Genomic DNA, 24693 nt, shown 5'->3' on the forward strand with positions numbered 1-24693 from the left:
TAAACTCCCTTTTCTAGAACTGTGAGCTGCCAGAGTCCCATGCTGGGGTCCAGGGGGGGGCCTGGATGAGCCCAGCCCTTACTGGCCCACCCTGGGCGGGGGCAACTTCTCTTCTTCCTCCTGTCTCTTCTCAGTCTCTTGCTTCCTCTCCAAATGACACTTCTGCAATCAGGGTCATCTGACCCTGGATGGTGGAGGGGATGGAATCGTGCCAACTTCTGAGGCGGGAGCCTCCCTGTAGCTCCCTCCCTTCTTCTCCCTGCTAGTGGTTCTATGGAATGGAGAAGGGGTGGGGTCCCCCAGGACATTGAGACCTTTTCTGATGAACTCGAGCCTCACTCAGTCTTCTGGCCCAGCTCATCTGTGTTGGGACCTCACTTCACACTCAGGATTGAGAGCCTGGAGAAGCTTCTGCATCTTGGGGCGGGGGTGGGGCTGGGCTGGGCTGGGCTGTGCCTTTAGGCAGCCTGCAGAGGTGGGTGCCGGCTCCCCAGCCCCCACAGAAACTTCAGACCCAGAGAGCTCTGGGCTCTGTGGACCTCGCCAGCCTCAGAGACTCACTTCATTTCTCCTGGTGTTATTCTTGTTTCAGAAACCCCAGCGAGCTTTCTTGCTTCACCGGTGGGGGCTCCACCATGTTCTTTTGTGCCTTTCATCTTTTTCCCTTTTTTAAAAATACTTTTCATTTCAGCTGAGTCATTTTCCTCCTCCTCCTCATGCTCCCTGGAGATCGAAGGAGCCCTGTCCCAAACCCTTGGCTCCTCCCGGCCAGATCTTTTCCAAATGTCAGGCTCTCAGGAACCTTGGCACAGAGCAGAGTGGGCTCTGGCCCTAAGCCTTTGAACTGCATCTCTGTCAGCCTCTGCTTTCCATTCTCATAAGGAGGGTTATGAACCGCCATTCTGTGGGGATGCTGCAGAGAGAGAGAGAGAGAAGAGAGAGAGAGAGAGAGAGAGAGTTAGTTCTGCCAAGAGAAGACAGGCCCTCAGCTCCCTGGAGCAGGCGTCCCTCCAAACCCAGGGTCAGAGAGAGCCACTCAAGGCCACCTTCCCATCCTAGAGAGGGTCCCCCACCTCATCCTCTATTTTCACCACTAAAGACTTGGGGGTGGGGCGGGGCAGGCAGTGGCACACCAGGTTAAGCACACATAGTACGAAACGCAGGGACCTCCGCAAAGATCCTAGTTTGAGCCCCCAGTTCCCCACCTGTGGGGGCACGGGGGGGGGGGGAGTCACTTCACAAGTGGTGAAGCAGGTCTGCAGGTGTCTTTCTCTTTCTTCTTCTTCTCTTCTCTTCTTTCTCTTCTTCTCTCTCTGTTGCCCCCTCCCTTCTTAGTTTCTGTCTGTCCTGACCAAAAAATTGAAAAAATGGTCACAGGAGCAGTGAACTTGTAGTGCAGGCACCAAGCCCCAGCAATAACCCTGGAGGCAAAAACATAAACAAACAAACAAACAAAAAAAACCTTAAAAAAAAGACTTGGTGAGCACCTACCTCAGAAAATTGCCAAGGTAGAGTGGAAAGGGAGGGCAGCTCTTGGCTTTGGACTGAAGCCTTCAAAAATGGTCAGGACAAAGGACCCCCCCCCCCCCCAATTTACAGGGCATTTTGGCATTTCAGATGTTCCACACTGCCTCGGCTGTTTTAATCCCTCAGGAGGGGAGCTATCAGTTTCCTTATTTTGTAGCTTGGGAAACACATTTAGAAAGCTGAAAACTGATCTGTCGTATTCTCAGAGATAGCCCTGATTGGTCTTTCCAGGAAGTATTCAAAGAAAGAGAAGAAATTTACCTCATATAGGATGGATAAGTGACTGGACTGGTCTGTCTTTCTGTGGATACTAAATTCTAGACTTCTGAGTGAGTTAAAATAAGAAAAACTATGAGAGAGAGGGAGAGGGACAGGGAGAAGGAGAGGGAGAGAGAGAATAGAAACCAGAGCACAGGCAGTGCCAAGAATTGAACTCAAGACCTTATGCACACAAGTCCAGAGCTCTTGTTGCTATACCTCTTGGGCTGAGCTTCCAGTGACTTTATTTTTGACAGTTCCTTACCTTCCGGTGATGTGTCATTGCCCCCAAGAAGGACACAGGACATATTTTAGAAGTAAGGTGAAACATTCAATTGAACAATTTGGCACCTTTTTTCCTGTTAAGAGAGGATGTTTCATTCATTCATTCATTCATTCATTCATTCATTCATTCATTCATTCATTCATTCATTCGTACCATCAGTGATGGGGCTGCTGGGGTGTCTCTGAGGGACATTCAGATCTTGGGTGGGCAGGTGGGGGTCACAGTCCTGAAGATGAGAGGAGACCAGAATCCTTGCTTTGTTCTGAAGAGTGTGGTCTAGAACTGTCTGATCTCTCTTGGCAGGAGGCAGTCATCCTGGAGAAGCAAAGAGTACCCCGAGAGAGCTGAGCTGTGATGCATTTGGGGAGCCTGGTGGTGGGGCCACACACCAGAGCGTATCTTGAAGGGACCCTCCAGTCCATTGCTCCCATGATCACCCTCACGTGACACCACATGGAGGGGAGACCCAGTACTCTCCTGAGCCCTTTCCAGATTTCAAACCCTCAAATGGTTGTTTTAGTCTACTGCCTTTGGGGGCCCGCTTGTGAATGTAGGAATAGCCAATCAGGACAGAAGCCCAGGCCCACTCAGCTCCCTCAGAGAGCCCTGCTGCTCCTTTACCTGGGTGCTGTTCACTGACTTTAAGAATTGCCAAAAGAAACAAAGAAACAAACAGACAGCCCCCTGCAGATTCTGATGGAATGTGGTATGAGATGCTTCTCTCCTGCACCCTGTGAATAGCTGTTCTTCCAGGGAGGATGGTTGGTGGTTTTTTTTTTTCCCTGTCTAGCCCCAGTGTTAGCTGCCCCAGGTAGACCCTGTGTGGCCAGGTAGGCACCCTCTGCCCCCAGGCCATGAGGCGTGCGTGATTGGATGATGTAGAGGGGCAGGGCTCCCCCCATTCCATGCCTGAGCTGAGAGTAGCTTTTCCCATCCTCTCTGAGGAGTGACTGTGTGTGTGTGTGTGTGTGTGTGTGTGTGTTCTCTTCAGGAGGGATGAAGAGTGAACTGCTTATGCAAGCAGCCACACAGGACTCCTAGCCAGAGGTGACTATTCATCTGTTCTCTGCCCACAGAGAGTGATTTCACAGGAGGCCCAGTCTCTGGCCAAGGCTTGGCCTCTTCTCTGCTTTTTTTTTTTTCTTTCTTCCTTTTGTTGTTGTTGACTTTAAAACAAATTCAGATTTCTGTCTCCAGATTTGGGGGTGTGCAGCTCCGGCTTCCTTTGGAAACTCTGCTTAAATACCAGCATATTTGGAAACACTCATGCCTTCTTCCTCCCATAGTGTAAGAATTCCTGAACTGATGGCTTAGAGCAGCCAGTGGTGGTGGGGAGGGTGGTGGTGGAGGGGGAGGGGCAGCCTGCAGTTCTGAACTTAACCCGTGCATTTAACCTGTGGGAGGTGCCAAATGCCGCCTGCCACCTTACAACTCCTTGGTTCTATGTTCATGTTATGTTAAGATGCCTTTCAGCTATGGTTTCTTTTTATTTTATTTTATTTTATTTTTTTACTACTGGGGTTATTGTTGGGCTTAGTGCCAGCACTATGAATCCACCGTTCCAGTGGCCATTTATTATTATTATTATTATTATTATTTTCCTTTCTATCATACTTGATATGACTGAGAGAAATTGTGAGGGAAGGGGGAGATGGAGAGGGAGAGGGAAAGAGAGACACCTGTTGACTTGTTTCGCTGTTTGTGAAATGTCCCCTCAGGCCCTTGTGCATGGTGATGTCAGCTGGGTGTGCCACCGCCCAGCCCCCTCAGCCATGGTGTCTTCGTGTGCAGAACAAGGCTTAGAAATAATATGTCTGTAGAAGCTGAGGAAGTGGCTCCACAGGCTGAATGCAGGACTTGCTTGCACAGGGCCCTAAGCTTGAACCCCAGCACTACAGATGTCAGAGCTGAGTTGTGCGCTGGTCTCTCTTAAAGAAATAATACCCGGGCAGTTCAGGCCAGCGTATCCTAAATTTCCAAAAAACTATTATCTTGATGAGGCCAGGACAGGGTTGCTGATACCAGGGGAGACTGCCTTCTTTTGCAGCCCCAGAGAGTTGGGGCACTCAGCAGGGATGGCAGGCTCCCCCAAGCCTCCTGCTCCCCAGACGTTATCCTCAGTGGCAGCTGAGAAAGCCCTTCGCCTGATCTGTCCAAGTGCCAAGACAGAGCCCGGCTCAGCCTCATCTGAACCAGGGTTTGAGCCTTTGCAGGGAGGAAAGGTGAGAGCATCAATTTTCCTTTCTATTCTGAAGCCGAACTCCTCGGAGGCGTGGTGCTATAAATACAAGAGTATAATTACTCTTTCTCTATGCCTCAAGTCAAATAGGCATAATACTGATCAGCTGAAATTAAAAATAAATCGAATGTGGGGAATCTAGGCCTGAAGTGAGGGAAGAGCAGGGGACGTAGAGTCAGGGAGCTGGAAGAGTTGAGATCGGCTTCTCACCTGTCACGCAGCTGGGACAAATCCTCTGCCTTTCTTCACCTGGAAAGGGGGGAGACAGTGTGCGGTCGGGTGAGGAAGCAGGCCAGACGCAGAGACCCCAGCATCGGTGTGGACCTGGCCAGGCAGGGACCCCCATGGGGAGGAAGGGCTGGGGAGGAGGCATGAGCTTCTCCTCATGATGCTGGTCAGAGGGAATGTCAGGACTGCCAGCACCTCTGGGAGAGCCCACCAGGCCTTGTGTGGCTCTGGACAGTGGCCATGGGGTGGTACTTCCAAGGCAACTGGTTTGAGTTCACCTGCTCTCAGTCTAGGGCAGATTCTCTGTCAAGGAGCAGACACTCAGGCCAGTTCTCTTGCCCGCTTCCCTGCCCTGTCAGTCTGGTAGGTTTAGCTACTCACTCCAGGGTCCTCCTGCCCGGAAACTCCCCTTGGCCCTGGATAGCCAGAGCCCTCACAGACAATAGCGCCACTCAGAGGGAAGCCACTTCTTAAAAACCTCTATTAGCAGTTCCTGAAGGGAAGCCAGGTTCTCCTGCTGCCTAGAGTCCCCACAGAAAGGGACGTTCTGACAGAGCCAACTCACCTGGTGCCCGGCAAGGGTGGGGTGGGGTGGCAGGGAGGCATTCTTTAGAAATGATCCTGGTAGCACTGTTTCTCCATGTGGTTCCTGCAAAGCCTCTGACTTGGTGGAATATAAATTTCTCCCTTTCTCTCTTCCTCTCTCTCTGTGTGTGTGTGTGTGTGTGTGTGTGTGTGTGTGTGTGTGTGTGTGTGTGTGTCAAAGAGTGACTTCAGTTCTGGGCTGCTGTTTTCTGTTTATTTAGTTTTGGGTGTCAGCATTGGACTATAGTCAGGCCTCTCATTTCAGAAGAACAGGGCTATTTATTGATACAAAGGAGAGGTGTTCAGACTGTCTTGTTAAGATGCAAAGCTCAAAATAAACAGCCTATCTTTATCTGGGAATCCACATCCTTCCTCAAAGAGGCTCAGGAGTAAGTTTGTACGAAGCACACAGCCCGAGCCGAGGGTCTATTTTTAATGGTCGCTTTGCTTACAGTTCACATTGTACAAATGCTGATGGGAATATGGACTTTCTCCCACTTGGGGACAAAACGGAAATGGCAAGTGCAGAAATGCCATTGTGCTAGCGTGAAGGGCCGGCTGACTTCTGGGAAGAAACTAACAGAGCCATGGCATGAAAAACCAGACGGCAGAGACCAGAGGAGGGTTCGTATTTTATACTCGGGGGTGGGGGGGCACTGAGATAATCAACGCCAACGAGAAGTATTTACAGCAGAAACAACACCCGCGGCGTCAGCGGCAAACACACGCAACGTTCACAGTCGGCAGCTTCCACACACCACCGGCCTGGGGGCTGGAAAATGAAGGAGCCTCTGTGTCCAGAACACTCTTGTCTCAGTTTCTCAGTGACATCAGGCAAAATATGGCTCACACTCAGTTCCCATGGCAGAGGCTGACGCAGGGATGTCCTGCCCCAGCGGGCAGGGCTGGATTCAAGCTCCATGTCCTCAGCAATCTGCAGCCCCAGCTCCTTGGAGGTGCTGCTCCTGGCATGTCACCCCTTCCCCAGCACCCAAAGGGTTTCATCCCAACATCGACCAGGAAGGATTGGGGATTGCATCATGCGCTGGCTGTAGTGAGATTCCATATTGGTTCTGTCCGTCCTAGCCGTGTTGTGGAGCAGCATCATCCCGGAGTGATGAGCTTGGCTTGGCTCTGGCCTCTGGCTGCTTTGAGGGAAATGCTGCAAGTGGAGGGTGAGAGCAGGGCAGCTCAGGCCCCATGGCCACACCCCTCTGGACTCCCGCTAGATACACAGAATGCACAGGACCCAAACCTACTTGGTCTGTGTTGCCCCTGTCTGCTTTGCATCTCGGTGGCAGATCTGAGCAGTTGCAACAGAAACCACAGGACCTATCAGACTTAAAATTGTGGACTTACTCACTATAGAAAAAGCCTGCAGGCCCCCTCTCTAGGAGGACCGGCCCAGAAAAGCCAGGCCTTCCCTGCAGCCTCGCGCTCCTATCTGAGCACCGGCTGCCACCTCAGTGTAGCTGTAACTCGCTAGACTACTAGGAGAGACAGTGAGGAAAAGACCTCTCCATGAAGTGTTTTAAATAACCTCACGGGACCCACCACTGACACTTCCTATTATTATCTACTCCCTTCTCTCCTTGTATTTTTTGTTCTCTCTTTCTCCTCCCTGCCATTCTTTAGTCCACTTTAACTGCCTTGCTCCTTGCTGAACTCTCTGTGGTTTTGCATTTGCCTCTGCTTTCCCAGCATCTGACACAGAGAAGAGCCAGGCTTCCTTCCCACTTGGCCTGGAGCAATGCAGGGCATGGTGCTTTGTCCTTCTTGGCTGGGGGGTCAGGTGAGAAAAAGCAGTGCTAAGGGTTAAGGGCCACCTGCATGCGTTACACATCCCCCCCCCCCCCCCGTGCCCTATGTGGCTTTAACCTGAGCCCACGCCAGGCACTCAGCCCTACAGCAACAACACTTTGTTAGTTCTGTTCAAAAGAGCATGACAATCTGAAGCCCAAAGATGGGCTCTTTTATCCCCCAAACCCTTGGAACTCTGGTTTTGATGACCCTGTTGTTGTGTTTGAAAGCCATTTATTTAGACAACAGCTATGTAGATGTCGTGACTGGATTAAAAAAAAAAAGGTGAAATCAAGATTTGAAGCAGTGGTTAAAATACACCTGGGCCACTCCCTCAGCAGTGCCCCCCAGACAGAAGAATGGCTCAGAAATCACCATGGAACCCTCTCCCCCTCCCTGGACCCCCTCCCCCAGCTTCCCACCTTCCCTTCCTCCCCCAGAAGCTTCGAATGCTGAGGTTCCATGCCAGAAACTGTACTTCATTTGACACCAAGCACCAACATGGCCTCCTCACCCTCACCCTTCCAACTTCAGCTGAGATGTTCACATTCACGCCTGCGCCCGGCTCCAGTGTCCCACTGCCCTCTGCCAAGTCAGCCCCGAAGCTTCAGGGTGGGGCCAGCACCCAAGGGTGCTGTCAGGCCGGGTGGACACTCACCCCTGCCCTCCCTGGCCATCTCCCCCGTGGCAGAACTGAAGGCCGCTGCCCAGTGGCTCTGTGGATGGAGGGAAGATGAAGTTGGGAAGAGGAGCCCACATGGTGCTTTTGCCCGGCGGGCACAGAGAAACCACTGGGCAACCGAGGCCACTGCTGCCCAGGGCCTGCCCTATCTGTCCCATCCTGATAACGCACACCTCCACCAAGTCTGCAGTCCCTGCCACGTCCTGCGTGTGACATCTCCCCTCTTGCACGGCCAAGGTCTTGGAATGTCCATAGAGGAGAAAATGGATGGCACGGAGGAAAGATTTCCCAGCCAGGCCTTTGGTTTCACCTCCGGATGTCAGAATACTCAGACGGTTCATTTTCCCACTCGCTGCTTCCGGAAGTTCCAGGGGCAGAGTGGTCAGCGACTCGGCCCCGAGCCTGGGCACCGGGGTGACCCTTGCCACCTTGCTCGCCCTTGGCACCTCGGCTGGCCTCCCGACTGCTGGGCTCTGGAGGGTGGTGACGTGCTTCCCCGTGGTGGGCCCTGGAGAACTTGGCTCTGTCCCCCAGGGGCTGGCGCTCGGGGGGCGCTGTGGGGGGCCTCTGCATGGCTGAGGTGCAGAAGCTCAGGATGGAGCACAGGCTGCCCCAGCTCTGCTCACACTGGGCCTGCACGCTGTGTGTGACGGCCTCCTTCACCTCCTCCCCACAGGTCAGCAAGAGGTTTACCAGGTCCACGTAGGGCCTAGGGATGGAGAAGAGAGAGACAGAGAATGGGGTAAGTACAAACAGATCAGAGGGCAACAGCGACAGTGCAGAAGAGAGATGGGCCTACGTGTAGCTCGGGCTGCCTCAGTGACAAGAGCGACTTCTGGCCTTTGCCCAGACTAGCTCTGGCCTCAGCTGACACTTACTGAGTGGACACCACGTGCGAGACCCTGAAGAATTAGAGGTGTGTGTGTGTGGGGGGGGGCGGGTAGAGTTGATCACCAACAGACAAGCCAGTGGCAGTTCAAGGAGTATCCACCACAGCCCAGGGCTGGGACATGGCAAGGAAGAAGCTCTGGGGAGGTGGAGTGAGAACTCTAGGTTGGGCAGTAGAGACATGTTCAGGCACGCCCAGGGGGTTCCACGTAGGTGGACATGAGCTGGACTGGAGATGGGTCTTGAGGCCCAGGGGAATGAATCTGGGGCAGATGGTGGGTGCAGGGCCTTAAATGCCGAGGAGCCACAGAAGCTTTGGGACTCAATCACTGCGCCCTCACAGTCTCCCCACGTCTGTGTTACTGGATGCCCTGCCCTCTACCTGGGGGGAGTCAGTGGTGTGTGGGGAGACCACCGCCCAGGGAGTTCCCATGAAGCACCTTCCCCAGCACTGACGCAGTGAGTGGGGTTCCCCAGGCCATCCAAGCTGTCCTGGGGGGGGGGACTCTCTAGGCAAACACTTGAGGAGTGGGCCCAGCCTCAGGAACCAACATGCCTGCTGATACTCACAGTCCCCCCCACACACCTGCCCCCTATTCCTGTGCCCAGCAGTGGGCTCTCATGGCCACTCACTGAACCTTTCTGAACTCTCACTGACCTTGGAAATCCCCAAGGGGGTCTGGAATGTTTCATGTGGCCAGCAGTTTCTGGCTCTATCTGAGCCCTCATCTTGGGCAGGGAGCTAACCACCTGGCAGAGGAGAGCTTTCCAAGGAGCAGGGCACCACCTGGGTGGCTGCCTTACAGCTATCAATCTCCTCTGTGTGAGGTGGCAGAGGTCACTTTGCAGGGAGGGCAGAGCTGGCTTTAAGACCTGCAGTGGTTATAAATCAGTCCTCCAGGAGCAGCTGAGCAAGCTGCCCTCATCTCACGGAGGATGCCAAGATGGAGACAAGTGGGGAGAAGGTGCTTTGGGGAAGCTTCTGGTCTGGGGAGGCCTGACAGTGGAGGAGAGGAAGGAGGGCCTGACAGAAGAGGGAGGAATGTTTTGGTCGATAGAGATCAAGCTGCCTTTTAAGGCCTTTGGAGTCCACGTCTGCCATGACAGACGGACGAACGGAAAGACGGACTGACGTGCAGGGGTGCTTCCCTCACTGTGACAGGGATGGCAGGAACACTTCCTGGGCCGAGAGTAGGGTGTGGGGCCACACCAGGGAATTAACTCCACACACGTTGGAATCCGTCCATCCTCAGAGAATGACAGCCGGCAAGTCCAAGTTCATGGGTGTCTGGGCTATGACGGCATTTAAGCTGCCGATTCTACCTGCCAGCTCTCTGGGACCAGTAGAGACAGCGGCTGAGACCCTGTCTCTCTTTTGGGGGTGGTGGTGGGGGACACACCAGACAGATGCTCTTCTTCAAGTTTCTCTCCCTGAGGGGGAGGGGACAGCTCTCTTGAGAATGTGCCGACTGGCCCTTGGCCGCCTTCCAGGCTGTTCTGCCTGCCAGATGAGTCTCTGAATCCCAGGGCAGATCTGCAAAGCTGGCCTGGTGAGGGCTGCCTCCAGCCCTGGGCGCTCCCTCGCAGGAGAAAGCTGTGAACCCGGGGAGGGCTGCGTGTTAATCTATGCTATGCTCTGAGCTGGCTCCGTGCCCTCTCAGACTGCAACTCAGCCCGTGTGTGATGACAAAGCCCAGCTCTCCCAGCCCCGTGTCGGCAAGGCTAAAGGACTTAAACAAAATCGTTGCAGGGGGACGTGCCTGGAGGCACCCAACGACCCCAGTGCCACTGACAGGGCGTGTGGCAGCCAGTGCTTGGCTGATGTGGAAAGACGTGGGCCAGAAAAAGGTATGAGGAACTGAGAGCTTGAACTGCACCAAGTGTTTGGGGTGCACGTCGGTTGAGGACTGAAGGCGACATGGACTCTGGGGTGGCTGTGAGTTCTCCCTCTAAAGAGAAGCACAAAAGGGGTTCTCACTTATCTGTGACCACTGCCACATACTCTTGGTTGCATCTCTACGATGCTCAGGACAGATGAGATTTGTTTGTGTCCAAAACAGTTCTGCTGGTTGGAAAAAAAGAATCAAAACACCCAAATCCACCCAAACAAACCCAGGCTCTCTGGCTTGAAGTTCAAGTTTCTGCTTGCAGAGCTGAGGCTTCAGGAGAGAAGGTGAAAGGAGGGTTCGTGTGGAGATGGAGTCAGGAGGCATCACTGCCCAGAAGTGCTGCCTGGAGAGGAGTCTTGGTGTAGAGACAGACAGCATTCTGTAATCAAACTTTGCTCTCTCTCTCTCTTTCTCTCTCTCTCTCTCTTTTTTTTTTTTGTCAGAACATTGCTCATCTCTGGCTTATGGTGGTACAGGGGACTGAACCTGGGATCCGGGACCTGGGAGCCTCAGGCATGAGAATGTTTGCAGAACCTTTATGTTATCTCCCCCCGCCCCTTAGCGAACATTCTAAACAGAGGCCTGCACTCCCACTGGAGTGGGCCACCTAATTCCAGAGTAGGCTGGGAGTGGGTGGTCATATGCTTTCCTTTTAAGAGAGGCAAAGACTCCTTTGAAGGCAAAGGCCCTGCCACCCCACAGGAGGAGACACCAGAAAAATCACTGTTTCTCAGCCCCTTGAGCACTAAGAGATCTCTCCCCCCGCCCCTAAACTTCAAACCCTTTGTTCCCCCCCCCAAAGAAAAGACCTTTTTCCCAAAAGACAAAGACTTCTTGGGTTCCAGGAATGGACCCCAGACTTGCAGGCTCCCCCCCTGTCATCTGTTCTTGAGGTCAGCAGACCGCCTCCAGTGGAGGGCCACCACACTTGGGGACAAACAGACCTCATGAGTTTCTCAGCTGGCCACTAGCCTCTTCCAGGGACTCCTTTAAGAAAGGCGGTGGGAGTCCGGCGGTAGCACAGCAGGTTAAGCACACGTGGTACAAAGCGCAAGGACCAGCATAAGGATCCCAGTTTGAGCCCCCAGCTCCCCACCTGTATGGAAGTTGCTTCACAGGTGGTGAAGCAGGTCTGCAGGTGTCTGTCTTTCTCTCCCCCTCTCTGTCTTTCCCTTCTCTCTCGATTTCTCTGTCCTATCCAACAACAATGACATCAATAACAACAACAATAACTACAACAATAAAACAAGGGCAACAAAAGGGGATAAATATTTAAAAAAAAAGAAAGAAAGGCGGTTCACTGTGTTACCCATGTGTAGTGGGATGCATTTCAGAAAAGGGCCCCTCTGCTGCCATATTTGGGGACCCAGTGTGTCTCCAGCAGGTCTAGTGGTGAGAGGACAGGCCAGGGGCAGGCAGGCTCGATGTCTACTGCCAAAGGCTTTCGCCACCATGCCTCCAACCCCCAAGCCGGAAAGTTGGCATTGGATCTCAGGAGATCCTCAGTCTCTGTGCTTTTTCCCTCAGTTAAGTGGAGACTGACTTGGGGACAGAGATTTCTCTCTGGCAGCACTGCCGGACAAGATGGATGAGATTGTCCAGGGAGGTTGGAGGGTGTCCTCTCACCAAGGGTCTGACCCTTCCCCAAAGCAACCACTGTTGTGGTTGGTGTTGCTATTGTTACTTTGTTCTTTTAAAGCTTTTGGAAGAATTAAAATTGCTTTCTAAGGGGCTGGGAGAAAGCAGAATGGTTATATAAAAAGACTCACCTGCCTGAGTCACTAATGCTCCAGGTTCAGTCCCCAGCACCACCGTCAGCCACAACTGAGCAAAGCTCTGCGTCCATTCTCTGCCTCTCTCACTCATTAATAATACAATAAATGAAATATTAAAAGATGCTTTCTAAGACCTGAGTGAAACTCAGGGAAAAGGCAACACTGTTTTTTCTTGATAATAGCCTCCAGAAGAGATACCCTGTGAGCACTGTCCTCTGAACACTGCACTGCAGTGTAACAAGTCCACAAGAGACCCAGCACCTCATCGCAAGGTGGAAAGAGACCGGTGACAGTGATGTCCTCCCAGAGTTAAGTGACAGGGGTGTGCTGGGTGCTGCTTGTCTAGCGGCATGGTGGCAGTGGGAGCAGTGGTGCTGGGGGGTGAGAGGGGAAGCACTGGCCCGAGCTGAGGAGCCAGAGTTCATAAAATGGAGTTTCTGTGCAAAGCCCCAAGGTGGCACAAAAGCTGACGGTGACTTGGGCTGGCCTACTTAGCTGGTGGCTTGCTTCCTGCCCAGCATCTCTGAGAGAGGAGAGAGAGAGAGAGAAAGAGAGAGAAAAAGAGAGAGAGAAAAAGAGAGAGAGAAAGAGAGAGAGAGGAGAGAAAGAGAGAGAGAGAAAGAGAGAGAGGAGGAGAGAAAGAGAGAGAGAGGAGGAGGAGTAGAGAAAGAGAGAGAGAGGAGGAGAGAAAGAGAGAGAGGAGGAGAGAAAGAGAGAGAAAGAGAGAGAGAGGAGGAGAGAAAGAGAGAGAGGAGGAGAGAAAGAGAGAGAAAGAGAGAGAGAGGAAGAGAGAGAGGAGGAGAGAAAGAGAGAGAAAGAGAGAGAGAGGAAGAGAGAAAGAGAGAGAGGAAGAAAGAAAGAGAGAGAGAGGAGGAGAGAAAGAGAGAAAGAGAAAGAGAGAGAGGAGGAGAGAAAGCGAGAAAGAGAGAGAGAGAAAGAGAGAGAGGAGGAGAGAAAGAGAGAGGAGGAGAGAAAGAGAGAGAGGAAGAGAGAAAGAGAGAGAGGAGGAGAGAAAGAGAGAGGAGGAGAGAAAGAAAGAGAGAGAGGAGAGAAAGAGAGAGAGAAAGAGAGAGAAGAGAAAGAGAGAGAGAGAGAGAGAGAGAGAGAGAGAGAGAGAGAGAGGCAGGCCATGCTACCTTCAGGGTTCACTGTCCGCACTTTGGGTTCAGAGCAGCTGGCACCAAGGTGCGTTTTCCCTCTGCAGATTTAGGCTTTCTTTCTCTAGAGGGGCTTTTCTCCACAGAAATGAGATGTCTTGGACTTGTCACGGAATGGCAGGTTCACAGAGGAAGAGGCTCCTCTTTCCCTCATGCTGGCAAAACTGTGTTGCTGACGAGAAGGTTTGGCCTCTGTTTGGCACTTCCTCAGAGAGAAGGTGGCCGGACGTTCTGAGGGAAAGATGAGCCGATGGAGGCAGGACAAAGTGAGACTGCTCTCAGCTTCAGGCTTGGGGAACAGACCCTCCTGCTTTATGCCTGCTCAGCTATGACCTTCCCCTCGATGAGTCTCAGGTTTCTTCTCTGAAGAATGGGCATGAGAGCCGTCCCAAGCCACAGGGTTGCGGTGAGGCTCACAGGCCCAACCAGTGGGAGCTCGTTGCAGTATGGCAGGTGTGTGTGTGTGTGTGTGTGTGTGTGTGTGTGTGTGTGTGTGTGTGTACACAGTTCCATGAATACTCAGGACAGTTCTGAGTCCTACCCATCTCATACTTGGAAAAACAAAAAACAAAACAAAACAGTCCTGTTTCTATTGCTTATGATTATGAAACCGATGGTGAACTCTCTCCTGCCTTTCCTGAAGGCAGCAGGAAAGAGACTCCCAGGGGAGCCAGCTCTGCTGTCTGAGGCAAAGCGGCCACCTTCCCGGGAAGTCCGGCAGTGGACAGCCTTTAAACACCAGCTGCTCCCCCAGGACTGGCAGGCCGCCCCCCCACACCATGCCCCCCAGTCCCCGAGACCCACTCACTCCTGCACCAGTAAGTCCTTGAAGACGATCATCTCCACCATCACCCGCGTATTCTCCTGGGCGGCGGAGCACAGGTCGTGCTTGAGGTAGCATTCCCGCTGCAGCTGGGACACCATCTCCCTGATGGCTGGGCACTTCCGGCTGATGCAGCCGAATCTGTGGCGCAGAGCGTGGGCTTTGCACTTCAAGGCGTCTTTGATGAATGACTTGCCCTGAGGACAGAGGCAGGCGGAAGGGACAGGTTGACCCTCTTGGGACTCGCATAGGATTTTCCTGACAGCTGAACACCTCCCTCCCCAACCCAGCCCCAGACCAACAACCTGGTGGTGACAGGCGGAGACCATGCCCTTGGCATTGGGCAGGATGGACATTCCTCCCACAGACTAACAAGAGTTTCTTCTTTCTCCCCTCGGTTCCCGGGGCTTCTGTGCAGACCAACTACTGAGTAGCAACTTCAGGGGAACTTCTGTGGGCCAAGCATCACCCCCAAACTCCTTGGTGGCTGCACACTCATCCAAATCTCACCCCTTTCCTTCTTCCGTCTAGTGCACAAGAGCTGTCAAGTTGGGGGTGCCAACATGCCCGCCTCCTGGTCTCCCATCTTTTTATCTCCCGTCCTCTAAGGAGGAGCCTTCATTTTCTCTTTGGCCTCCTTTCAAGTGTGAGGGTGACTGCCTCTCAGAGGCCCTCCTGACACTCTGCCTGGCAGTGTCTGGAGTCTGCACTGCCCAGCGGGGGGCTGCCCCTCCCCACCCCGCTCACTGCCTCTGGGGGCAAAGCAGCCGGGCATACATCTGGCCTCCAGTCCTCCTGCCTGGCTCCCTCTTAGCCCAGGAAGGAGACAGCTGTTGGGGGGTGTGGAGGCGAGTGGGGGGGGGGCTGAGAGCTCCCAGATCAACCTTTTCTGGTTGAGGCATTGTGGGATGCCTACCCAGGGCTCCCTGAGGCCTCCGTCGCTATGGAAACGAGCTGTCCCTGCAGAGGCCACCAGCCCTGTTTTTAGACTGGCCGGAAGTGACCGAGCTGAGCAAGTTAAGGGGCGGAGGTTGGCAGCAGGAAGCCAGCCGCAATGTTGATTTGGGTTCTTTAGAAGAACCTTTAGAAGCCACTGGTATGTCTGCAGAGGGTGTCTGGCCAGAATAGGCCACCACCCCCGCCCCCCAATGCCCTCCATGCTCCGGCCTCATTGCTGGGAGCCAACTAGGATGGAGGGCAGGGTGTGCCCGTTGACCAAGGACTTATGTACCCAGAAGCGCCTTGAGAGAGGCGTGAGTCTCACTTGGGAACACAGGCTGGTGGTTGGTGAGCCTCTGCGCTGAGCAGGACTCCCAGTCTCCTTCCCTGACATCCTGCCGGGCTGCCTCAAGCACACATCTTTCCTCCGGATTTCCTGTTACGTTTTCTCATTCCAGTTAATCCAGCAGGGAAGCTTTCTTGGGAGTCTCCAGGAGTTCCAACAGTCAACCTCTTTTCCTTCTCCGGTTTCTGTTTCCCCTCCTGCCACCCCACATCCTCTGTCGAGGGGACTGCCAGCTCCGTGGTGGTTCCCAAGCCGGGCTGGGTCAGGCTCTTAGGCTCTCTGCAAGATGACAGTGCCCATGGCCTTCATAAGCCACGCCTCCCAGAAACACACCACCATCAGCCACGCCCCCCACAGACCACACCTCCACAATTAGCCACGCCTCCACCGCTGCAGAGGGAGGTTATGAGCTAGAATGATGGGATGCTTGATGCTTCGGAGCTCCTCGGGCTGGGCAAGACCATGAGGGAGGAGAGACTCAGGTGGCCCGCGACATCTGCCCTGTATCCGGATCGTCAGGATGGCAGCCAGGCATTTTGCTTGTGGGTTTTGGCCTTGCCTCAAGTAGCAATTCGGCTTTGCCCTTGGAACCCTGGGATATCGGAAGTGGGTCAGGCCCTGACTATATTTATTATATAGAGCAGGACTCATCCAGGGTTTAGACTCTGCAGGTTGAGACAGGAGAGCTTGCTGCTGAGGAAGAGAAGTCTGAGGATGCCCAAGTCACACTGTCTACTTGCTCTAATTCATCTCTGGGTTTCCTGGCAGCCAAGGCGGGGAGGGAAATAATAAGTGAGGCTGGGGGCCAGGTGGTGGCACACCTGGTTAAGCACTCACATTATAGTGCACAAGGCCCCAGGTTCAAGCCCCTGGTCCCCATCCACAGGAGTAAAGCTTCATGAGCAGTGAAGCAGGTTGCAGGTGTCTCTCTGTCTCTCTCCCTCTCTATCTCCCCCTCCCCCTGCCCTCTCAATTTCGTCTTTAGCCAATAATAAATAAAACAAAAGTTTTTTTTTTTTTAAAAGATGATTCATGTCTCTCCATTCTTCTCCAAGCAGTTCTTGGAATGTATAATTGGAGTCTACTGCCTCTCACCCATGGACCATAGAGGTTGGGTTCTAACGAGGTGACCAGCATTCACTGTGACTTGAGTCATCCACTTCTGCTCAGAACCCCCAGGTAAATTAATTGCTCAGCTTGGTCTCCACCTCACTTTGCTAGTATGGGCACAGACTGAACAAGAGTGTACTAGAACCTAGCCTGCATGTGGGCTCCAAGGAGCTGAACCCCAGGAGCAGGGGTGGGGGGGGGGATGCTGGAGTCCTACTGTCTCTCTGTGTGTGTCCAGATAAGGAAGCCTGTCACCCTGTGCTAGGCCACAGTAGCCTTAGAGCTCCAGAGGGGTGTTACCTGGGCGTCAAATTTTCCAGCGTTGTGCAGAAAAGTCATGCAGATCCCATGCAAGCCCCGGATCTCACAGGAGTTGTTCTCAAAACATTCAAACACGCCACAGCCCACGTCGCCAGCGCTGACCAAACAGTGCTGGATTTCCGCTAAAAGGGGACATCACACACAGGTGAATATTCCACACACTTGTGGCCTCGATGGGGAATGAATGCAGCGAGGCCCGTGGAAACACGAGTTACTAACAGCTACAACAAAACTTAAGGAGAGAGAGAGAGAGAGAGAGAGAGAGATACTTTCAGGATCTAAAAGGCCAGGGTAAGAAAATGTCAACATTTACTCTACTTATGAAAATATTAATATTAAAAAGTAAAAAACTCAACCCACACAAAAAACAAAACCCTACCTCACCACCAGAAGCGAGACCTTCATCCTTTCTGTTTTATTAAAGTATCCGTGAGAAGACCGAGTTTGCAAGCCAAAGAGAGCCCAGTCTTGAAGACCCACAGACCAAAAGCAAGGTGACATCCTCGAGGTGCCTCCTTTCTTTCTCCTTGGAGATTGAAGCTGCTGTAAATATGTCACAGCCATTTCCTTCCTGACCACCCCCCCCAAAAAAAAAGAGCCCCGAAAGCAGTTTGAATTCAGTTTCATGATTCAACACCTAAACATCAAAACAAAATTCCTATTAAGGCAACGCCTCCGGCCCATCCACATTAAAAATACCAGGAGAGCGAAGCTGCGGTCTGCGAGCGAGCGGGCCGGGCGGACTGAGTCCAGAGCCCCACAGACCGGCCGCTCAGTCTCCAGGGGGCGGCCGCCTCCCAGCCTGGCCGGCAGAAGGCGGCCCTGGCTCACCTCCGGAGGACTGGCTGTCCGGAAGCGCCTCTCTTCCCCCTACCCAACCTCCCTGACTTAAACCAGCCCCCCAATTACATCAGAAAAGTCTTATTTCGGAAGAGTGGGTTCGGAACAGGGAATCGGTATTCAGATGGAGACCAGGGGGCGTGGACTATAGGCTGAGGGTCCCCTCCCACCCCGGGCCACGCTGCAGGGGGGCAGGATCCCGGGGCGCCCGCAGCTTGAAGCAGGGGTCCCCACACTCGGGTGGGGGTTGGGCGAGCCACTCGGACACCCCAGTGGGCATCCCTGCGTTCCTTCTTGTGCGGGGAGCGCACGCACGCCGGCATCAGGTTTGTGAGATCCCCGAATTAGAGGGGGACGCCGCGCTGAGTCAAGAAGCCGGGAGCAGAAGACCTCTCCTTCCCTCCTGGTGCTGGGACGAGCTCCAGCCGGGTGCCCTGAAGCTAGCGGGGGGAGGGGGAGGGGGCTGGGGAGGGTGGGGACACTGTGCCCCCGCCTCTCCCGCCCCCCAAGAGAAAGTTCGCAAAGCCATCTGCGAACAAAGTTGGGGATGTCAGGCAGCAGTCTTGCGGCGCTGGGCCGGCCGGGAGTGAAGTTTCCAGGGTGCAGGGCGTCCCCCCTTCCCCGGCTCCTGGGAGGGGGGACACAGAGGGTCTCCCTACCCGCGTGCGGGCCGGGAGCGAGCCGGGAGTCGTGCAGCGACCCGCGGGCTGAGTGAGTACCCAGCTCTGGCCGCGGGCGGCGCAGGCTCACTCCCCGGGCTGGGGGAGGAGGGCAGCAACAAGTCCTGCCCGGCCGTTTATTTCATCACCCGCCGGCACGTGCGGATTCCGGGCGCGCCGAGCCGGGCGCTCGCCCTGCGCTCCTCGGGACTCCGCGCCACCGGGCAGGGCGCGGGCCGGGCACACGGGCAGGGCGCGTGGGGCGGGCGCGTGGGGCGGGCGCACGGGCTTACCTGTGTTCTGCAGGGACAGGCGGCCTTTCTGCTGGGAGCCCCGCTCTTGGGGCCCCTCGGGCGGGTGGGTGGCGTCGGTCCCCCGCGCCAGGTCGAAGGTGGCCAGCACCAAAGCCAGGGTCACCAGCTGGCCCAGCCGCTGGGCACACATGGCCGTGGGTGGGAACCTCGCGCCGGGAGACCTGGATCCTTTGTGCTCTCCTCCTCCGCCGCCGCCGCCGCCGCCGCCACCGGTTCCCCTCCTCCTCCCGCTCACTCTGCCTCCCGCGGCCGCGGCCCGGGTGGAGGTTACCCGGCGCCCTCCCGGAGCTCCCCGGAGAGCATGTGACCAGCCCGGTGGCGGCGCCGCGAGTGCCCGGCGCTGGCAGCGACCTTGCCTCAAATATCCCCGCAGGCTCTGGTGTCACTTGAATGAAGGAGTCGAGCAGGTGTTGTCCCGGCGGCCGGACCAATGGGAGACCCCGGCCCGGCTGACAGCACGGCCCGGAGGCGGGGCCTGCGCCCAACTACTACAAGAGGCGGCCCCGCGCCACCCCAAGCTCCCCACAAAGTTGCCGGCCCGGTGGCGGTCGCGCGTCTGCGTGCGGGCGGGTGTGAGCGCGCCCCGGGGTGCGTGCGCGTGTGCGGGTGCGCCCGGGCAATGGCCGCACGCCCGCCGGGGACAGGCGAGCGGGCGCGGCTGCAGACCGAGGAGGGCGAGAGGGCTCGGCGTGCGCCCCGGGACGCACCCCCTCTAGCCACCCCCCATTCCCCGACCCCCGTCCTTCCCTGCACCTACGCCGGGCCGGGCAGGCCCCTCTGCTAGCCGGCTGGAATTCAGGGCGACCCTCAGCCCGGAAGCTTTGGCAGAGTGGGGGCGTCTCCCGGGCACAGTGATGGGGGCACACCGAGCACATATGGGGGTTCTGGAGTTGTGATGCTTTCCATTAAAAAATGAATCGCGAACGACTGGAGCCGCCAGGAAAGACGAGGTGTGGAGTTCGGCCTGCGGGTCCCCAGCTTCTCACCCCGCCGTGCCGAGCGCCCCACAGTCTGCACCCCTTGACCGCCGCCCCCCCCCCCCCAACGCAGAGGGCCCGGGCCCGGGTGGCGGCACCCAGGTGATAGACGAAGCCCGGGAGGGAGGCTGGCGGGAAAGGCCGCTCCGCAGGTCTCCAGACGCCGGTCCAGTCCTGGGACTTTCTCCGGCCGCCGGATGGGGATGGTCACTAAGACATAGCCCCCCAAAGAGAAAATGCACCCCTGAGTAAAATAAATAAATAAATAAATAAATAAGCAAACAAGCACAGGCCGAGGGAGTCGTCCCCATCTATTCCCCCCCCCCCCCCCACCGCGGGGCCGAGCGCCCTCTCCAAGCGCGGCCCGGTGCACCGCGCCCCCCAGGCTCCCGCGGCCGCTGCTCGGGCGGAGAGGCCGGGAGAAAGTTGGGCGCTCGGGCCGCCGCGTGTGTACGTGTGCGCGCTCACGTCTCCGCCCGGCCGGCAGCGACAGGAACCGCCCGGGGCCCCGCCAGCCCCACGGCGCGGCTCGGGGGCTCCGGGAGGGGGAGGGCGGGGTGCCGGGCCGCAAGCGCCCCACGTTGGCTCGGCCTCCCGCCCCGCCCCCGGCCCCGCCCGCCCCGGGAACAGGTGAGCCCGCTCCCCCGCGCTCTGCCGCAACGCGCCGCCAGGTTTCATCACCCGTGGACTGGGGACTCCCCAGGGGGCGCGGGGGCGCAGGATCGGGCCACCCGCCGCCGCCCTTAGGTTCCCAGAGCCCCCCCCTCCCCGGGGCCCAGCTGCGCTGAGGCAGAGGAAGGGGGTCACGGGGTGGGGGGCTGGCGCGGCTGGGGGACGACTGGGGTGCGCAGCGAGAGGTTCCGAATCCCGAGGAGGTGGGGAGCGCGCCCAGGAGCCGCTGCCCACCCTCCCTTGACTCCCGGGACCCGTGACCGGCCACTCAGGAGAGCTGAGCCTGCAGCGCGCGGCCCCGCCTTCTGGGCGCCTGGGACCCTTTGTGGAAGGAAGTGGGTGCAAGCCCTGGAAAGCGGGCGCCTGTCTCTCCTCGCCTGTTCTGCCTGCTGGCCTTTGCATGGTCATCTCCGCCTCCTCCGTGAGCCTGTGACAGGCCATCCATCTCCTGGCTGGCCTTAAACACCAGACCAACACCCAGCACCCGTGGCCGCAGCCAGACCACTACCCAGCACCTTTCTGCCCTTTCAAGAGCAGAACTCCCTGAATTTCCTGGCGGGAAACAACATTGGCATGAAGAGATCTTTTTGGGGCTGGGGGTTAACCATGGAGGCTCAGCACTTCATCTGGGGGTCCCGTTTGTCTCACTGGGGCCATTTCTGTCACCCAGTTGTCTGTTTTAGATCACCAAGAAAACCAGTGGTTGATTTTTTAGCGGCCGCAAGAACAGATTCTTAAAGGGCTTCTTCCTTTCTCTCTCTCTTTCTCTCCCTCTCTCCCTGCTTTTTCTTTTTTTAAAATTTCTTTATTGGGGGATTAATGTTTTACATTTGACAGTAAATACAATAGTTTGTACATGCATACCATTTCCCAGTTTTCCATATAACAATACAACCCCCCACTAGGTCCTCTGTCATCCTTTTTGGACCTGCATTCTTTCCCCCACCCACCCCAGAGTCTTTTACTTTGGTGCGATAAGCCAACTCCAGTCTCCCTGCATTTTCTTTTCTGGACACTCAGCCGGGCCAGGCATCCAGAAAAGGGTGTACCTCAGCCAGTGCCTCCGGGCTGGGACTGTCCAGCAGAGCCAGTGGGCATCATGTTGGGCCTGCCTGCCTAGGCCTCAGGCCTAGTGTGGGGGCACTGGCTTGGGGGTTGACTTTGCCAGATCTCCCCCTCACTCTCTGAGCTCCATAGCTCAGGTCTGATCTGGCAGGTCGTGACTGAGGGGGGATGGGGACAGGGCAGGGGCAGAGATAATGACAGTGGAGAGCAGACATAGTGCCACACAGCACGGTTGGGATTTTGGTGTCTCTCTAGACCCAAGTGTCAGTCACCTTGATGGGAATGAGACTTGAGCAAAACCAGGACAAGTGGTGTAGCCCTGGGATTCAGTGGGGATGTCTGGCTGGTGAGAGCCTTCTTCCTAATTTGGGGCCCAGCCAGGTGTGGCAAGAAGGCCTCATGACACCCCAGGGGTCTCTCTGATTGATAACGGTAACCCCAAATTTCTTTCTTTCTTTCTTTCTTTTTTATTACTGATTTAATAATGGTTAACAAGAACAGGTACAATTCCATACAGTTTCCACCACCAGAGTTCTGTGTCCCACCGCCTCCATCATAAGCTTCCCTGTTCTTTATCTTTCTGGGAGTATGGACTAATTCTTTTTTTTTAGATTTTATTATTTTTTAAATTAATTTTTGAAGCCTTATTTGAAGGGGCTGGATGGCTGCACACCTGGTTGAATGCACATATTACAATGCAGAAGAATCCAGGTTCAAGCCCCTGGTCTCCACCTGCAGGAGGAAAGCTTCACAGGTAGTGAAGTAGTGCTGTAGGTGTTTCCCAGTCTCTCTTTTTCTCTATGTCCCCTTTTCTCTGTATTTCTGGCTGTCTCTATCAAATAAATAAAGATAATAAAAATAAAAAACCTTATTTGATAGGACAGAGAGAAATTGAGAGGGAGAGAGAGAACTAGAGAGGGAGAGATAGACACCTGCAGCATTGCTTCACCACTTGTAAAGCTTGATCCCACCTGCAGGTGGGGGGGTCTAGGGGCTTGAACCTGGTTCCTTGTACATGGTAATAAGTGCACTTAAACAGGTGTGCCACCACGCGGCCTCCTGGACCAAAATTCTTTATGGGGTGCAGAAGGTGGAAGGTCTGGCTTCTGCAATTGCTTCTCCGTTGAACAATGACGTTGGCAGGTGGATCCATACCCCCAGCCTGTTTCTCTTTTTTCCCTAGCGGGGCCAGAATTTCCTCTGTAGTCCGCGGCAGGTGGATTCATTCACTCAGTGTGTTACAGGTTTGATGGAGGAGGGAGGACAGGCAAGGGAAAGAGGCATGATAGCCACAGGGATTTGTCACGACAAGAGCTGCCTGGGTTGGTGGTGGAGAAAAATGGAATTGGCCAGGGCATCTGGGATGTTGTTGGCAGGCATTGGAGACTGTGTCCCCCACTGCAGCCAAGGAGACTCAGGACTAGGCTGCCTTTTGGACGTGGAAAAAACCCCGGGTGGAAGAGGAGCGGGCTGTGTGGTCCAGCAGGATGGTTGTGCTCAGGCGTGAGCAGGTGGGGCTCGGCGCTGGGGCTCAGCGACCAGGCCTGGAGGCGCAGCCCAATGGCTGCTGCTTCTAGCCCAGGCTTTCCAGAGGGGAACGTGGCCTGCACGTGGGGAGCACCTCCTCCTGCAGGCCCCGCCCCCGGGGGGCTGGCTGGCTGGGCGGAGAGCACCACCTTCTGGGCAGAGAGAGAACTGTCCGGCCTCTTCCTTTACTTTCACCTGACTTAGGGGGGCCTTTCTAATCAATTTCCTTCGCATTGAACTTGGCCAAGCTGATTTAGGCCATGCTCTCACAAGGACATCCTTTTAGCAAGCACCATGGAAATCGCAGTTTATTTTTCCTGTCCCCCCCACACTGTCCCCTCCCCACCCCCGCCTTTTACCATCTTTCTTTAGATTTGAGCCAGTTCCAAATCTACCCTCCTCATGCCTCCAGCATGAAGGCAAGTGGAAAAAATGGGAACCAAAAGCAAAACCGGACAGAAGAAATTACAAATGGCTGCTACCAGCCTCCAGAATTCTTGAAGGCGGAAGTCTCCCCCCCATCCGGCCCCGAAGAGGCTTTCTTTTGTTGAATTAAACCAGTAGTTTCATCAAATGGTAACAGGACTGAAGATAGAAACAGACGATGCCTTCAGTGCAGGAGTGGCTTATGAGTGCTCCAACAGAGTTGGCTTCTGTTGATTTTCACCAGGGAAGTACAGAGCTTCCACAGCACTTGTGGGGCTGCCCTGGAACCCTGACCCGCATTTATAAGATTGTTTATTATTGGCAGGGAATACAAACAACCAACTCCCAACTTTCTGGAACACACACATCACTTTTGTGATTTGGACACTTCCTCTATGTCATGGATTAATAGTCAAACCGTATTCATGGACTGACTGGAAACAAAAGGTTAAAAAAAAAGCATAAAAAATATTCCCCAGAGAATAGGAACACTGTCCCTCTCACAATAAATCCATTTATGGGGAAGAATACAAAACGGTAAACATCAGTGTCTGATTGTGGCCAGAGTTTTGTTAGTATCTTGTTCTGGAGCCTGAATAATGTCCTGGAAACCCTCTCTGTCTTTCCCATGGTGGTAGTTTTTGCTTCCTCACTGGGTGCCAACATGAACTCTGGGACAGAATGCCCCAGGCCAGGAGCTACCCATGGGGAATGCTGAGGGAGCCCAAAGGTGGGCACCTGTGAAGCTGGGCTGCTCTGGAACTCTCTCTGGCTGGGTCTAGACTTTGGACAGTGGTCTGCTGGATTTCAAATGGGTGAAGGAGAATTTCTCTGTGGGACATGCTTCCAGTGAGCCAGTATTTGAAAGTCTTCCCCAAATGACCTAACCTGCTTCTGTTATTTAATCTTAATTTCTATTTTGCTTGTTTCTGAGGAGTTCTAACTACTATACCTACTAACATTTCATCTGTTCTTACAAGAAATCTTTAAAAGATCCAAGAGGATGTTTAGTGTAAGTCTTTTAAGGACAGAAGCAGGACAAAACTGATTCTTTAAAATTTTTTAAAAATATTTATTTATTTTCCCCTTTTGTTGCTCTTGTTTTTAATTGCTGTTGTAGTTATTGTTGTTGTTATTGATGTTGTTGTTGTTGGATAGGACAGAGAGAAATGGAGAGGAGGGGAAGACAGAGAGGGATAGAAAGATAGACACCTGCAGACCTGCTTCACCATCTATGAAGCTCCCAGAGGCTCGAACCGGGATCCTTACACTGGTCTTTGTGCTTTGCACCGCCTGTGCTTAACCCACTGCGCTACCGCCCGACTCCCTAATATTTTTTAAAAAGAAAAAGAAATCACTA

The 24693-nt window shown here is 54.6% G+C and overlaps 1 protein-coding gene across 1 annotated transcript; it reads right to left on the minus strand.

The window, feature by feature from the left end:
* Positions 1 to 7137: 7137 nt before the first annotated feature.
* Positions 7138 to 19683, minus strand: STC2 (stanniocalcin 2). Its single transcript, XM_007520826.3, has 4 exons — positions 18646 to 19683; positions 16833 to 16975; positions 14123 to 14334; positions 7138 to 8314 (listed from the first exon to the last, which is right to left on the minus strand). The coding sequence occupies exons 1-4, from the start codon at positions 18794 to 18796 to the stop codon at positions 7912 to 7914; spliced, it is 909 nt and encodes a 302-aa protein (XP_007520888.1). The 5' UTR covers positions 18797 to 19683; the 3' UTR covers positions 7138 to 7911.
* Between the last annotated feature and the right edge of the window lie 5010 nt (positions 19684 to 24693).

This window comes from Erinaceus europaeus, chromosome 9 (genome assembly GCF_950295315.1).
Source record: "Erinaceus europaeus chromosome 9, mEriEur2.1, whole genome shotgun sequence".
In the NCBI taxonomy this organism is placed as follows: Eukaryota; Metazoa; Chordata; class Mammalia; order Eulipotyphla; family Erinaceidae; genus Erinaceus; species Erinaceus europaeus.

Excerpts from the sequence above, each read along its gene's own strand:
- STC2 (XM_007520826.3), bottom strand. The coding sequence starts at position 18,796 with ATGTGTGCCCAGCGGCTGGGCCAGCTGGTGACCCTGGCTTTGGTGCTG. Across the intron at positions 16,976-18,645 it reads CCTGTCCCTGCAGAACACAG|CGGAAATCCAGCACTGTTTG; the intron begins GTAAGCCCGTGC and ends GTCCCCTTTTAG. Across the intron at positions 8,315-14,122 it reads AAGGACTTACTGGTGCAGGA|GCCCTACGTGGACCTGGTAA; the intron begins GTGAGTGGGTCT and ends CTCCATCCCTAG.